The sequence below is a fragment of the Ambystoma mexicanum genome, chromosome 2p (assembly GCF_040938575.1).
Source record: "Ambystoma mexicanum isolate Mex_15411 chromosome 2p, UKY_AmexF1_1, whole genome shotgun sequence".
Classification (NCBI taxonomy): Eukaryota; Metazoa; Chordata; class Amphibia; order Caudata; family Ambystomatidae; genus Ambystoma; species Ambystoma mexicanum.
Genome location: NC_090923.1, coordinates 1,418,359,346 through 1,418,375,759, shown reverse-complemented (window position 1 = coordinate 1,418,375,759; position 16,414 = coordinate 1,418,359,346). Strand labels below are relative to the sequence as shown.

The 16,414-nt window shown below is 43.7% G+C and overlaps 1 protein-coding gene across 1 annotated transcript in view; it reads right to left on the bottom strand.

The window, feature by feature from the left end:
• The window catches only part of LOC138567897 (SCO-spondin-like), a 1,036,222-nt gene that overhangs the window by 524,659 nt on the left and 495,149 nt on the right, over positions 1-16,414 (bottom strand). Inside the window, exon 56 of the mRNA XM_069646396.1 lies at positions 15,994-16,116. Coding sequence (XP_069502497.1) covers positions 15,994-16,116 — 123 coding nt within the window. The remainder of the gene's footprint in view (positions 1-15,993; positions 16,117-16,414) is intronic.

Here is a 16,414-nt window from a genome sequence, read left to right as displayed (position 1 = left end):
TGCATCGCCCCTACCCCCTCATCCTCCTCTCCCCCTTGTACATGTCCTGTGCTCTCGGTTTGTTTTGTCTTGTATGTCTTTCTGTTGTTCGTGATACTCACCCCCTTATTCAAAAGTTCTAAATTCCTTCATGCAATACTCGGCTTACACTCACCAGATGTTTCGATTCTCTAATGCATACTCTGTGTACAAGTTCTATACCTTAAATAATTTCCTGCATTTATTATATGCCTTGTATATCTGTTGTTTCAAATAAAAACGTTTAAACAAAAAAAAAAAGATCGATGAGAAAGGAATATTGAAAACATGGAAGAGACACATGGATCGGGTGGCTGCTGGAAAGCAAAGAAAAGGGAATGCAAAACAAAATAGTAAACAAAAGAAAAGGAATTGAAAGTGTGTACACATCTTAGATAGTTTCAGGTTTTCTTAGACATAAGCAGGAATTCTCAGATTGTGTATATTTTGGGATGGTGCCTGGTGGCCCCATGGCATGTGTGATGCCTTCAGACATTCAGACTTGAAGGCCCATATATTAAATGGTGTCAATGAAACTGCAAGTCCTGCCTTCAGACATTCAGACTTGAAGGCCCATATATTAAATGGTGTCAATGAAACTGCAAGTCCCAGCATGCAATGTGTAAAGCTAGAAATGCCAGAAAGCATCACACAGAATTATTTAGCAAACATGGACAGGCCACAAAAGCTGGTGTGTAGTTTCAGTAGCAACAATTCGTGCAACCCCGGATATTGCAGCACAAAAAGTCCCTTTGGAATGCAAAAAATGAAATGAAATATTTTATGTATATTGCGCTCGTACACAAGTGTTAATGCAAAACCTCCAAAGTCAAGAAATTGATGGTTTCTTTGTAGATTTGCATACAAACAAAGCAACAACTGTGAGGTAGGTGAACTATGTTTCGTAGGTGCACTATGTTTCAGAAAACAAGCCCAGTTCATGCTGGACTAATAATCTGATGTGTTCTTTCAGCTGCACAATTCCAATATTCAATGACGAAGATTTTGCTCAATGGAAAAGGCGTCTTCCTTCGGCTTAATGGCACCTTCCTTCGGCTTAATGAAAAAAGCGCCTTCCTTCTGCTTAACGGAAAAGGCGCCTTCCTTCGGCTTAATGGAAACGACACCTTCAGTCGGTTTAGTGAAAAAGGTGCCTTCCTTCGGCTTAATGGAAAAGGCGCCTTCCTTCGGCTTAATGGAAAAGGTGCCTTCCTTCGGCTTAACGGAAGAGGCACCTTCCTTCGGCTTACTGGAAAAGGCGCCTTCTTTCGGCTTAATTAAAAAGGCGCCTTCCTTCGGCTTAATGGAAAAGGCGCCTTCCTTCGGCTTCATGGAAAAGAGGCCTTCCTTCGGCTTAATGGAAAAGGCACCTTCCTTCGGCTTAATGGAAAAGGCACCTTCCTTTGGTTTAGTAAAAAAGTTACCTTCCTTTGGCTTAATTTAAAAAGCACTTTCCTTCAGCTTATTGGAAAAGGCACTATCTACCGACTTAATGAAAAAGGCATGTTCCTTCGGCTTAGTGGAAAAGGCACCTTCCTTTGGCTTAATGGAAAAGGCACCTTCGTTTCGGCTTAATGGAAAAATCACCTTCCTTTGGCTTAATGGACAAAGGCACTTTCTTCAGCTAAATGGAAAAGGCACCTTTGTTCTGCCTGATGGAAAAGGCATCCTCTATCAGCTTAATGTAAAAAGCACTTTCCTTCGGCTTATTGGAAAAGGCACTATCTACCGACTTAATGAAAAAGGCACGTTCCTTCGGCTTAGTGGAAAAGGCCCCGTCTATCGGCTTAAAGGAAAAAGCACCTTCCTTCTCCTTAATGGAAAGGGCTCCTTTCTTCGGCTTAATGGAAAAGGTTCCTTCTATCAGCTTAATGGAAAAGGCGCCTTCCTTCGGCTTAATGGAAATGGCACCTACCTTCGGCTTAATGGAAAAAGCACCTTCATTGAGCTTAATGGAAAAGGCGCTTTCATCGGCTTAATGGAAATGGCGCCTTCCTTAGGCTAAATGGAAAAGGTGCCTTCCATCGTCTTAATGAAAAAGGACCCTTCTATTGGCTTGATGGAAAAGGCATCCTCTATTTTGTATTCTGGCATTTCCTCCTCTCATACTTGTTGTCAATTATACTTTCAGCAGTTTGGTTTTCAGTTATTGGGCCTTGGGGGAGGAGTGATCATAGGTGGTGGTAGGCAAGGAGTAGCAAGAGGATGTATCTAATCAGGATATGTTATTTCATTCAGGGGTTGCCCCACACTGTGGTGATAATCCCTCCTACCAAGTGAGGATGTAATATATCTATTTAACCAAAAGAAGGGACACATACATAATTACTAACACAACATGTTACCCTCAGAACTCAGAAACACTACCAACAGTCGCTTAGCAAATATGGGCTGTGTGTAATATGATTAATAACATGTACAAGCCATTTACTAAAATGTCATATTTTAATTCATTTACTTATTCATTGCACAAGTATCAAAAAACATTAAAAAACACATATACACCACATAAAAGTATACAATGTTAAAAGTAGTTTTTCCACCACTCAGAATCAAGTTCACAAATGCTTGAGACACTCCGCAGTAGCGACTTAATTTCTCTTGCTTCCTACTGCGTACAAAATAGCCCAACTTATATAAGTTTCTGTCCTTGTTGTTGTCAATAACTGGACATTCTTCAGGGGCAGAAATGTTTCTTGTGCTTTCTGTAGGCTTCTCTATTCTTTCCTCTGTGGTCTCGGTTCCTATAACTTGGTCATAGAAACCGGTTGTCTCACTCTTGAGGAAGATTGCTATTTCTTTCATGAAACCCAACCATAACCAGAACCAATGCGGATCACTTGTTAGAATTCGCCCCATCCATGGTTCTTGATACAAGCCATCTGTATAATTCTAGCAGGACCTAGGACCCCCAATCTTCAGGTCAAGTTCAGTTTCAAAAGGTCAATTTCCACTTAATGGGTAAGTAGGGATCCAACACCTAGCCTCTAATAAAAGGACAGCGTGCCTGTGATGTTCCTCCAATCAGCTGATCTGCACCTCAAGCATTTGTGAACTTGATTCTGAGTGGTGGAAAAACTACTTTTAACATTGTATACTTTTATGTGGTGTATATGTGTTTTTTAATGTTTTTTGATACTTGTGCAATGAATAAGTACATTAATTAAAATATGATATTTTAGTAAATGGCTTGTACATGTTATTAATCATATTACACACAGCCCATATTTGCTAAGCAGCTGTTGGTAGTGTTTCTGAGTTCTGAGGGTAACATGCTGTGTTAGTAATTATGTATGTGTCCCTTCTTTTGGTTAAATAGATATATCTAATCAGGATATACCTGGTGCTGCAATGCTAGGCTTAATGGAAAGGGCTTAATGGAAATTAGCGGCACAATGCATCAGGGGCGTAATGGAAAAGGCGCCTTACTTCAGCCTAATGAAAAAGGCACCTCCATTCGTCTTAATGGGAAAGGTGCCTTCCTTCGGCTTAATGGAAAAGATGCCTTCCATTGACTTAATAGAAAAGGCAACTTCTTTTGGTTTAATGGAAATGGCACCTTCCTTCGGTTTAATGGAAAAGGCGCCTTCCTTAGGCTTAATGGAAAAGGCACCTTCTATCGGGTTAATGGAAAAGGCACCTTCTATCGGGTTAATGGAAAATGCATCTTCTATCGGGTTAATGGAAAAGGCATTCTCTATTTTGTTTTCCGGCATTTCCTCCTCTCATACTTGTAGTCAATTTCACTTTCAGTATCATTGCATCTTTCAATTCATATAAGCGGCGAAAGAAATCAGCTTCAGGATCGTACACAGTGTACAAGCCTCTGGCTCGCTGGATAAGCTTCCAGCTCTGGCTGCAGCTGGCAGGGGAGAGGGAGACTACTATGAAATCCAACACATATGGGCTCAAAGGGAGGTAAGGAACATAGAGCAGGGCAAGGGTGGTGGGTGACAGAGGGGAATGGCATTCGTTTTTAGGATGGGGGAGGAGTGTTCATAGGTGGTGGTAGACAAAGAGTGGCAGGAAGATGTATCTAATCAGGATATACCTGGAGCTGCCATGTTACGGTCAGGTGCAGCTTCAGTGACAGGAAGATTTATCTAATCAGGATATACCTGGAGCTGCCATATTAGGGTCAGGCACATCTTGCTTGGAGGAATGTTCAATAAGAAGGAATCAGCCAACCAAAATACTTTTATAAACACATACGTAGCTGAAAACTCACACAAGAGGCATATTTTGACCACAAGTGGTTGGCCACCTATCCTCCAAAACTAAAAAGTGATAAAGATTAATATGTATTGAGAGAACAGGAACTGTACTACAGGACACACAGAGGTTGCCTACAGATGCGTTCAGGGGAGGAAGGGCAGAAACTCCCCAAACATATTCCTGATTGACTGTATAAGAACATTCTGGAATGTGTAAACTAATTCATTAACTGCATATCAATGTTGTTTGGTTTTCCTTGGTTCTTTTAACTGTTCAATTTATAAAAGTTAATGAGCATTTTCAACATGGGTTTATGGTAATACCTTGTCTGTTAACTCTGGGATATGATATTTTAGTATAAAGAACGCACTGCAGAAAGCTCCATGAGCAATGTCACACGTACACAATGGGAACAATGTACAAAGGTCAAAGTTATTATAGACACCCTGTCGTTTTAATCTGTATATGTCTGATATAGGATATAATTTGCTCCCTCTGGCCTTTGCCTCCCCTAAACTGTCAAATTTAAAGGTCACGTGAATAAGCTACATAGAAGACTTTTTAATGTTTGACTGTATGGAATGTGGTCTTCTGTATCTATTGAATGCTTTTGAGAACTTTGCATGATTAAATAATCTGGTGATTAATTCCAAAAAAAACAAAGACCATGCAATGTGCTTTATAAAAGAAGGGTACAGCATAACGATGGAAAGTTGATGCAGAAACATTGGAATTGGTTGACAAATTTTATACATTTAGGCTTTACTATTTTATCAAAACCCCATAAATCTGGGTGACTGGTTGAAGGCTCGTGCTGTCATCCGCCACCCAACTTGGCGGCTGTATCCACGTTGGCGGCTCCGAGTCGGGAAGCCGAGCGGATAGTTCCATTACGTTTCTTTCCCCCAGCGCATTGGCCGCTCTAGAGGTTTTCCAACATGGCTTCCTCGCTACTTTGGGTCAGACGCTAGTATTTTCACTTTTGGCCTCGCGGGCCGCCCCTCTTGCTTTCTCTTGTCCGCCCCCCTTGCGGACTGTTTCTCTCTCAGTCTCTTCCGTCCTCCTCTCTCTTTTTCCTTGCTTACCCTTTCTCTCTGTGTTTTCTCTCCTGAGCTGCTAGCGGATTTCTCCCACATCCGCCTCCTCCTCCTTCCTTCAGTCTGCGGTTCCTCGCTCGGCTGCTTCCGGCCCAGCTCCATTCTCCGCAGGCGAGGTTCGCTGGTTACGTCCTCCAGCGGTATTGCATTTGCTTTGGAGCTCCATCTGGTACCGATCCCGCTACTGCCTGCACACTTCAGTTACTTACCTCCAAGGACTCTGTATCCAGCGGGGATTGGTGGAACGTTCAATCTGCTGTTCTTCTCGACGAAGGGTTTTTTCTGCCTGTTAAGGCTTTTTCCCTTCACTACTTGTCTAATCGCGGGAAGGGAGCCACAGGACCGCTGTTTACCAGCATTCACTGTGGCTGCCCCCGAGATAAATACACTGCACACAAGAAGGAGAAGGATTACCTGTCGCACAGACTTCGACACCTGGATGACTTGGAATCAGGTGAGGAGAGTGGGGAGGAACAGGAGTTGGAAAACCATTGTAAACATGACAGATTGCAACGCCAACCTGAAAAAATGTCGGCGGAAGAGCAAATTCAAGAACTGTGGAAAGCTATCCAAGGAATGTCTCAAGAGCTGCAAACAGTCAAGGCAGAAAACGTTGTCCTGAAACAGATGAGCTCAACTCAGTAACCTCCATCTCCAGAACATCCGGTAATGGCTCTCTCTGCAGGAAAGTTCGATGGAACCCCTAAATAAGTCAAAGAATTTTTGGAGGCCTGTATAGTATACTTCACTTTCAGGCCCCGCTTGTTTTCCACCGATCAAACTAAGATCGGGTTTATGATTTCCAATATGACCGGCAATGCCCTGGCATGGGTTACTCCGCTGGTGACCGGTGCCAACCCTATCTTGCATGATTTTGCAGGGTTTCAGACCTTGTTGAAACAGACCTTTGAAAGATCGGAGTTGACTTATACTGCCTGTGAAGATCTGTTAGATATTCAACAAGGGTCATCTGATGTCCTGTCATATATTTTAGAATTCAAGACGTTGGCATCGGGTGCTGGGTAGTCAGAACAGTCACAATATGACATATTCCGGCGAGGCCTCAGAGAGGAAATTAAGGATGAACTTGCCAGAGCGACCAGACCGCCTTCTTTCTCGGACTTGCTTTCTGCCGCTCTACAAATTGAGTATCGTATACAAGAACGGCGTTTGGAACGACGTAAACAGAGAACTACAGTTCATCTAGCCGATCCTGCAATTTCCTCTACAGCCCCCTCCTCCTCTTCCCACACTCAGGATCAGCCCATGCAAATCGGATCCACAAGAGGACCCTTATCGGCGGCTGAAAGAAGAAGAAGGAAAGAGAAGGGCCTATGTGCCTATTGTGGCTCAGACCAACACCTCCTCAAAGAATACACTGAACTTCCACAGAAACGACAGGGAAACGGTCTCCCACGGCGCCAGTAGGGACTTGGTTCCGAGGGGCTCCTGGTCCATCATTCAGTCCCTACGTTTCTCTCTCGATTTCAGCCCCTTCTATTCCAGAGGATTCCAGGCTTATGGTCCTTCCGGTACTCATTGATGTCTACGGCAAGGCGGTCGAATGCTTAGCACTCTTAGATTGCAGTGCCGCAGGGAACTTTGTAGACACTGTATGGATCAAACAGATGGGTCTTCGCAGATTGCCTCGCAATGAAGATCAGAAGGTGGAGGGAGTTGACGGTTCTCCGCTTTTTTCAGGGCCAATTACTCATACTACCGAAGAACTTTCAATTACCATTTTTCAGCACTCTGAGGTTATTAAGTTCGACATAATATGAGCTGCTCACTTTCCGGTTATTCTCGGCATCACATGGCTCAGAAGACATAACCCACACATAAACTAGGCGGAGAACCAATTGAACTTTTGTTCCTCATACTGCAAACTCCATTGCTTCCCTAATTGTGGGGATCCTCAGAACATGACTGTGTTGACCAAGCAGTTGACCGGGGTACACGCCCTACCCTTATACTGCTCTCCCTACCATGAGGTGTTCATTGAAAGAAAACCAGCGTCTCTACCTCCCCATAGGCTGGAGGACTGCACCATAGACCTAGAACCCAACACTTTGGTTCCTTTCTGCAGAATGTTTGCCTTAACACAAGCGGAAAGAGGAGTTCTGAGAGACTATTTGGACGTCAATATGCAGAACGGGCTCATCCACCCTTCTAAGTCCCCTTTTGGTGCTTCTTTGTTCTTCATAAAAAAAGGGACTCTACTGAATTACGTCCCTGTATTGACTACCGAGGCCTCAACAAAGTTACAATTCGAGATCGGTACCCCATGCCATTGATTCACAAGATCATCGAGGCAGTGCAAGGGGAACGTTGGTTCACCAAATTAGATCTCAGGAATGCTTACCATTTATTACGGATAGCCGAAGGGGACGAATGGAAGACAGCTTTCCGCACTCTGTTCCGTTTATATGAGTACATGGTCATGTCCTTTGGCTTGGTGAATGCCCCTGCAGCGTTCCAATGGTTCATGGACCGGATGTTCTCAGATCTGTTGTCAGTCTCGGTAATCATCTACCTGGACGACATCCTTATTTTCTCTGCCGACCTAGAGGTACATAAAACACATGTCCAACAAGTACTGGAAAGGCTTAACTACAATCAGCTCCTCGTCAAACCAGAGAAGTGTGTGTTCGCCGCATCTTCAGTTCCCTATTTGGGATATCAGCTTTCTGAAGAAGGCATCTCCATGGATCCCGGTAAGGTGGCAGCTATCTTGGACTGGCCTTCTCCGTCTTCGGTCAAAGAAGTTCAAAGGTTTCTCGGTCTCTCAAATTTTTACCGCACTTTCATCCCGAACTTTTCTGATAACGTTCTTCCCATAACTCGTCTGCTCAAGAAAGAGAACAATCCCTTTCGTTGGACCAAAGAAGCAGAACATCGTCTAAAGAACCTCTTCTGTTCTGCTCCCATTCTTCGCCACCCTGACCAGATCAAGCAATTTAATGTGGAGACAGACGCTTCTGCCATGGCTATTGGAGCAGTTCTTCTGCAACAGTTTGAAGGTCGGGAGCATCCCATAGGTTATCTATCTAAAACGTTGTCTCCCAGCCAACTTAACTACCCGGTACTGGAGAAGGAGTTATTGGCTATAAAACAAGCATGTGAGAGCTGGCGACATCTACTGATGGGAGCTAGACATACAGTTATCATCAGAACGGATCATAAGAATCTTAAAGTCCTGCAAAACATGGAATGCATCAACTCCAGAAAAGCCCGATGGGTGTACTTCTTTGCCCAAAACGATCTGCAGATCACTTACCTGCCCGGTACCAACAATACGTTAGCAGATGCCCTTTCTCTAAAGGATTGCAGGTATGAGGAGAAGACACAAGCCCCTGAGCCTATGTTCCGCAGAAATAAGATTCTGGGCCTATTAAATACTTTTCTTCAGGACGTACGGGCTGGGGTATCTGCGGAAGGTCTAGGTCCCCAATCCAACGGAAAGACACCCTATACTGAAAAGGAAGGTTTATTATATCTCAACCATAGGCTGTATATTCCCTCTGGTTCCTTACGTCCAAAGGTCATTAGTTGGTGCCATGACACACTCACTGCAGGCCATCGTGGTAAGCACAACACCTCCGAATTGGTTGCTCGATCTTTTTTTTGGCCAGAACTTAAGAGGTATGTGGAGGACTATATACGAAGTTGCCCAGTTTGTGCCATGGCTAAACCCCTTTCTGGCAAGCCTTTGGGTGTTCTCATCCAACCGGAAGCTCCCACACGTCCTTGGGGTTTGGTATCTACGGATTTCATTGTTGACCTTCCGGTATCCGATTCCTGTACATGTATTATGGTGACCGTGGACACCATGACTAAATTGGCTCATTTCTCCTCTTTACCTGGTCTGCCTACCGCTATCGAGATGGCTGAGGTATTTGCCCGAGATAATTTTCGACTCCATGGCCTTCCAGACAAAATCATATCTGATCGAGGCAGCCAATTCATCTCCAAGTTTTGAAAGGCTCTTTGCTCTCATCTGGGTATGGAACCTGCCTTATCCTCTGGCTTTCACCCACAAACTAATGGTCAGACTGAGCGTCTGAACGCCACTTTGGAGCAATACCTTAGATGTTACAGCAATCGGCTCCAGGACAATTGGGTCTCTCTGCTCCCCACGGCTGAGTTCACTTATAACCACTCTTCACATGCTGCCATTGGTTTGTCCCCTTTCTTCTGCACTTACGAAGTGCACCCTCGTTCCTTCCTTCCTCTCATACCGTTGCCTACAAACTCCCCGACGGCTGAAGAAGTCCTGCAGTCTATATCTGATGCACACGTTACCGCCAGACGGTGCTTGGAGGAGAGCCGCCGGTACAATAAGAGTCAAGCAGATAAGCATCGTAGACCTTGCCCTGATTGGAAGGAAGGGGACAAAGTATGGTTATCCACCAGATTCTAACCACTATGGGTTCACCCTTCTAAGATCTCTCCTCGTTTTCTGGGTCCCTTTCTCATTCTTTCCAAGGTCAATCCTGTCTCCTTTCGGCTTGAATTGCCCTCTTACCTGAGCCGCATTCATCCTGTTTTTCATGCCTCTCTTCTCAAACCTTTTTTCCCTGATTTCCACCAGAGACCCGCCCCCGATCAGCCCTTCCTCCAGGGGAATCTCTCAGATGAATATGAGGTCTCTGCTTTGCGAGATTCTCGATATTATCGTGGGAGATTGGAATACTTAGTGTCTTGGAAGGGGTACCCGAGGTCAGAGGACTCCTGGGAACCTGCTTCTAACATCACCGCTCCCAGGTTACTGGCTCGTTTTCATGCTCTCTTCCCTCATAAGCCCGGGGTTTTGCACTCTGGAGGGGGGCATACTGTGATCCGCTGCCCAACTTGGCGGCTGTATCCGTGTTGGCGGCTCCGAGTCGGGAAGCCAAGCGGATAGTTCCATTACGTTTCTTTCCCCCAGCGCATTGGCCGCTCTAGAGGTTTTCCAACATGGCGACCGCTGGGAGGTACTTAACATCCCCTCCCCCAGCAGTCGCCGCGTTGCAACCCCCTAGCTGCGCTTCCTCGCTACTTTGGGTCAAATGCTAGTATTTTCACTTTCGGCCTCGCGGGTCGCCCCTCTTGCTTTCTCTTGTCTGCCCCCCTTGCGGACTGTTTCTCTCTCATTCTCTTCCATCCTCCTCTCTCTTTTTCCTTGCTTACCCTTTCTCTCTGTGTTTTCTCTCCTGAGCTGCTAGCGGATTTCTCCCGCATCCGCCTCCTCCTCCGTCCTTCCGTCTGCAGTTCCTCGCTCGCCCGCTTCAGCCCAGCTCCATTCTCCGCAGGCGAGGTTCGCTGGTTATGTCCTCCAGCGGTATTGCATTTGCTTCGGAGCTCCATCTGGTACCGATCCCGCTACTGCTACACACTTCAGTTACTTACCTCCAAGGACTCCGTATCCAGCGGGGATCGGTGGAACGTTCAATCTGCTGTTCTTCTCGACGAAGGGTTTTTTCTGCCTGTTAAGGCTTTTTCCCTTCACTACTTGTCTAATCGCGGGAAGGGAGCCACAGGACTGCTGTTTACCAGCATTCACTGTGGCTTCCCCCCGAGATAGATACACTGCACACAAGAAGGAGAAGGATTACCTGTCGCACAGACTTCGACACCTGAAAGACTTGGAATCAGGTGAGGAGAGTGGGGAGGAACAGGAGTTGGAGGACCATTGTAAACAGGACACGTGCTGTGACGATGTCGAATAAATGAGGTCGGGTGTACTTGTAAATTTGGTAAAAAGGCTTTTTATTGCTAATATTTTTATTCTAAAAACGGAGAGGAGTTTTGGAAAGCATGCTTAGCGGGTCGCACTACCTCATTAGGATTATCAGTTGTCAGATTTATTGATAGCCTACAACTAGACAGTAATGTTTTATTGTGATTCATTGTATGTCTTATGTCTTATGAAATTTCCTGTATAATGATAAAATGTCTTGATGAAATGTATTAGGTATTTTTATGATTGAATGTTCATGTGTGGAATTTGATCATTTGTAAAAGTGATATTTGTATACATTTTCTTTTTTTTATTTGGAATCTTTTTTATATGTAAGGGTAAAAGGTTACTTGTTTAACTGTATAACCAATGAAATATCTATATACATATATATATATATATATATATATATATATATATATATATATATATATATATATATATATATATATTTAGAAGAAATGTATTAGTACACTTTAACAAATTATATACCAAAGTGCATGTATTGTTTCTAGATAATCTCTGTCACCAAATGTTGTTTAATTAGGAACTTTTAAAAACAATTATGGATAACCATAGTAAAAGAATTTTCTACAAAAAAGCTATGATTATGGTACAGCGGTATAATTAAACCAACAATAGTACTAACAACAGCATATTTAGTTAAATAATATTTAAATAATATAAGGTCACAGAACTCAAAGGTGTCTTGCAATATCCTTTTTATGTATGGTAGGGGCATTTTATTCCTTATAACACATTTCCACACACTGTCATTCCCTTAAATACTTTGTCACTTACATAACATAATCTAAGAGATCTTCCATTTGCTGATCCACATAATCAATATAGAATCTGTTTGGATTTAAAAACTCAAACATGCAGCTCCTAATATGTAGCAGAAAAATAGCTCAAGCAGTTTAATAGAAATGTATGGAGAAAAACGTGCATTTTGTGCTTTAAGATAAGGAATAACCTGCAGATTCCTGCAGATTCCTGCTCACATGAGTTCAACTCCAGCAGTGCACGAAATAAACATTCTCTTATAAACAGTTCCTTGTCAGTTACCGGCTGAAATGCATCACAGGAAACTATTAGGCAAGCAAGGAATTTGAAAAGCTTTTCATTGCTTCAATCAAGCGCTGCAGTGACAGCTGGAATTCTCTCTGCTGGCATCACAGCTAAAGGATTATAAATGATTACGCTTCAGTTGTGATGTCACAAGTAGAATCTAATAAGAACATTATTCTAAGGCTATTATACAGCTATTGCAAGATGCCATGTGTTTGTAGAGAGGCAGATGTACACGTCATTTATAGAGCCCTCCTCCTCACCTCCATCATACTGGAAGAACAACAAGGCATGGCATCATCCCAATACAACATTGAAGGTATGACAGACTTTATACACTCATATCGAATGTACCCTCGAACTGATGCAGTAGACATGAGCCTGCAGACACCACTGGCTATAAGTAAAGTCTGGCAGATGTAAAGTGACACCATTAAAGAGAGAAGATACGTGGATGCACTAAACTCGATGTATGAATATCTAAAGAATTGACAATGAAGTAAACAAATATGCTAATATGAAGAAAAACCATATATACTAAGAAGATAAGTGACAACAGATGTACTAAATGTATATATGCAGAAAAGCAAGGTAGATGAGGCATAAAAAAGCCTGCTAAAGTAGGAAATAGATTGCGTACAAACCAGCCATGCTAAGAAAATGGATGTTGGCATCGTATAATAGTAAGCGAGAATCCTCGAGAAGCGAAACCAAGGCTGTCATGCTGACAGGCACTGGAATACAAATTCATGGAAGAACAAATGGTATTTGCTTGGCTCAGGATCAAGGAAGCCGCAGCAAGAGCAACTATATGGCTCGAAAGGAGTCGAAGAGGATAAGCTATGTACAAGAGAACAGTTGTAAATACCAAGTATTGTTCAATTAAAGATGCAGAAAGCACATGCAGAATGGAGCAACCAAGTCTCCAGAGGCCAAGGGAGTAATAGCACCCAATACAATTGAATCAAATAACATTAAATAGAAGGGCAAAATTGACAAAATTATGGTCTCCTTACATGTGATTGAGGACCGAAAAACAAGGCCTATTCATAAAGCTCCAGATGAAGTTAGCAATATACCTTTACTCCCTTTAAAGTTCTGAGGAAGAGAACAGTCAGCACCGTCAACTACAAAGAAGAAGCCTTGGCCTAGGGTCTAACTGATGAGAGATGGTAGGCTAATTAGCTAAGAAAGGCAGTTGTGTGACTGCGTTACTTTGCACATGGGTTCCATTGCTTAGGAGTTGCTAACAAGATGAATGTTCATGGTTGGTAAGAGAGCGCCAACCAATCATTTGGGTCTATGTAATGGCGGATCATGCATTGTTGGACGGGCCCATCTGCTGCTGGTATTACGTTACTATCTGTATTTTACATAGTTAGAGGTGGTTCAAGGCGTGCCTACCAGATAAGAGGCATCAAATGAGGATACCAACAGTTACACAAACTATATGTATACATTCCCCTTAACCAATCACTCCACCGAGTAGGTTTTTACTGTTAGCCATGTAGGATGACGTCATAGCTGACGTATGACAAGGCAGAACACCTTTTGTGTAACCGAAATGCATTGAGAGTGTGTGAGCTATAATCTGTTTGTTCACCAGGTTTCCCTACTTTATTTAACTGATAATAAAGTAGTATTCTGCCATATTCCTTGAGTCTGTCCAGTTATTTGGTCCTGAAATCATTTATTGTGGTAATCCCATTCAACTCTTGGAATGGTCCAGGTGCTATTGCATATATTATATCATAATAATTTCACCAGTATCTTAAGCAAATGTCTTCCACATAAAAATACATGTTAATTTATGCATTTATTTATTTATTTATTTCATTGGTAAAGCGCGCACAAACCCTCAGCCATCAGAGTGCTGTGAAACCAGTTACATGGGGCCCGAAGACGGTGAGGCTTAAAATTATGAAGAGCCTGAGGGCAAGGAAGACAACATTCGTGCAATAGCAAGCAGATTACACTGTAGTTGACATAAACAGATTATTTGAACAGCCAAGTTTTAAAGGCTTTGCAGAAGGCCCAGAAGGAACATTCTGCTCTAAGAGCAGGTGGGAGGGAATTCCACTGCTTAGCTGCCATAACTGGAAAGTTTGAGCTCCGTGCTTTCACACGTTTGAATTTAGGTTGCACAAGCCTGTCAGAGTAAGGGGTTCTAGTGGGCCTGGATGGCTGAGACTTAGTGAGTTTTTGTGATAAGTATGGTGGGGCTGACTTGGAGATGCATTTGTGGGTGATTGAGAGTGTCTTGAAAGAGATTCTTTCTTTAATGGGGAGCCAATGGACCGCTCTGAGGGCAGTTGAGATGTGCTGGCAGCGTGGAATATTAAGCACAGTGCAAAGGGCATGTTTTTGGATAGTCTGGAGTTTCTTTGATTACGGGATGAGGTGCGGCAGCTCATTAAAAATTTGAGATTTTGTTTCCATTGTGTGTGCAACACCAGGCTCAAATCAAATGAACACGCAGATGGACGGCGTCCATCCACTTTTTATAGAGGGCGGACGCCACCCCCCACCGTTATTTAGAGGCAGTGTGTAAAATGAGAAACATTTGACTGTCTTTTTTGGAATTTGTGACTTGATGCTGACCTCATGACTCAAACCACAGTTACCACATGCAAAAAACTAAAGGTGAAATGCCACATTTCAGGACTGCAGGTTCCAGGGAAAACATTTTAATTGATTTTTTAAGCAATAGGCCCTGAGCATGGGGGGCATTAACACTTCAGGTAATGCCCGGGGGGCCCATAGGTACCTGAAGTGGTAATGCCCGCGACACGAGGGGCCTATATGCTATTATTACCCCGGCCCATATGAACAGCGTTTCAGTCATTGAAAAAAATAGAAAAATTCAAACAAAATAAATGCCTGCCACGGAAACGGGAGAAGGAACTACACGTAGTCCCTTCTCTCTTTCCATGGTGGCCATTAAAAAATTATAAACAAAAAAATGGCCGCCATGGAAAGGAGAGAAGGTCTTATTCCTTTCCATGATGGCCTGTCGCAGATCGGGGCGGATGCGCTGGGGCCACAAGTGTTCCCAGCATGTCTGTTCCCGAAAAGGACAGAAAAGAAGGTAAGTGGGGGTTGGGAGGGAATTCTGTGGATGGCGGGTGGTGGGACGGATAGACTTACCTCATTCCCGGTGAGGGGAGATGGCAGCCACCAGCTCTGAGGAAGCTTAGGGCGGTGGGCTTTCCGTCTGGTAACGCCTGCCTTCTGAGCCTCCCCCTTGGCTGGGGGGCTGCCACACCCCCCTCGCTGGGTAATAATGGAGTTTAAAACATCTACAACTTGTAAGAGTTTCAAAACACAGGTAGAAGAAAATAGCCTCGCTTGGTTTTTTGTGTCTGTTGATTTTGTGAAAGGCAAATGCCATTCACCCTGGGCAATTTGAATGGTTATGTAAAGCCAATGGAATGAAATGTGCATACTTGACATTCATATGCTAATTTCTGGTGATGTCACATCCCATTGCGTATGTTAATGAGTCCCCCCACTTTTGTTTTTAGGATTTGTCCCCTGGTTCCTGCAAAGCATGGTGCAAGTCCTTATGTACACGGATGCCAGCAGCTATATCAGAGCGAATGTAAAAGTAAATCTTACTTGGCAGTGAGTGCAGCCCTATTTTAAAGAAGTGCCTTTGTGATCACCAAGATGAATAAAGACGCGGGAGTATTAGCCGTCGGAGCCGGAGCCGACCCCCATTCTTCAGATACAGATACAGGAAGGGGCCCATGTGATCCCAGAACCAAATTCGTGCAATGATCATAGTCCATCTTTTCTCAGTGAAATGAAAGACATCACACTGCACAAGTAAAACCATGTTTTCTTGCACTCATATGCCTCTCCGATACCCACCTTCGATGCAGTCACCACTGCAGGTGTTCTCTGCATTTAAGTCCCGGCAGGTCTGGGGGCAAAGGTCCACCTGTCCGCTGGCGCAGTCCTCCGCGTGCACGAAAACCATCCCAGGGGGACAATCTAAGTGAGATGTGGATGAAAAGGGTGGGAAACAGAGGTGAGGGTATAAAAGCAAAGTAATCCACACCCCACCCCTCAAAGCCAATACGACTGCCCAAAATTAAACAAGCATTGGCAAAGCCAATAAGTCTGATTTTTAATGCCACAAAGGGCCTCATAATCCCAGGTATGGAAAACCTATGTGAGGGACAGTCTAATATGCCCGTGTACTGTCATCATAAATGATCTGGTACTGCAATAATGGGCTTCGTGCAGCTATAGAAAGCCACCTAAAGCCAGCACTGTCTCATATGGCAGA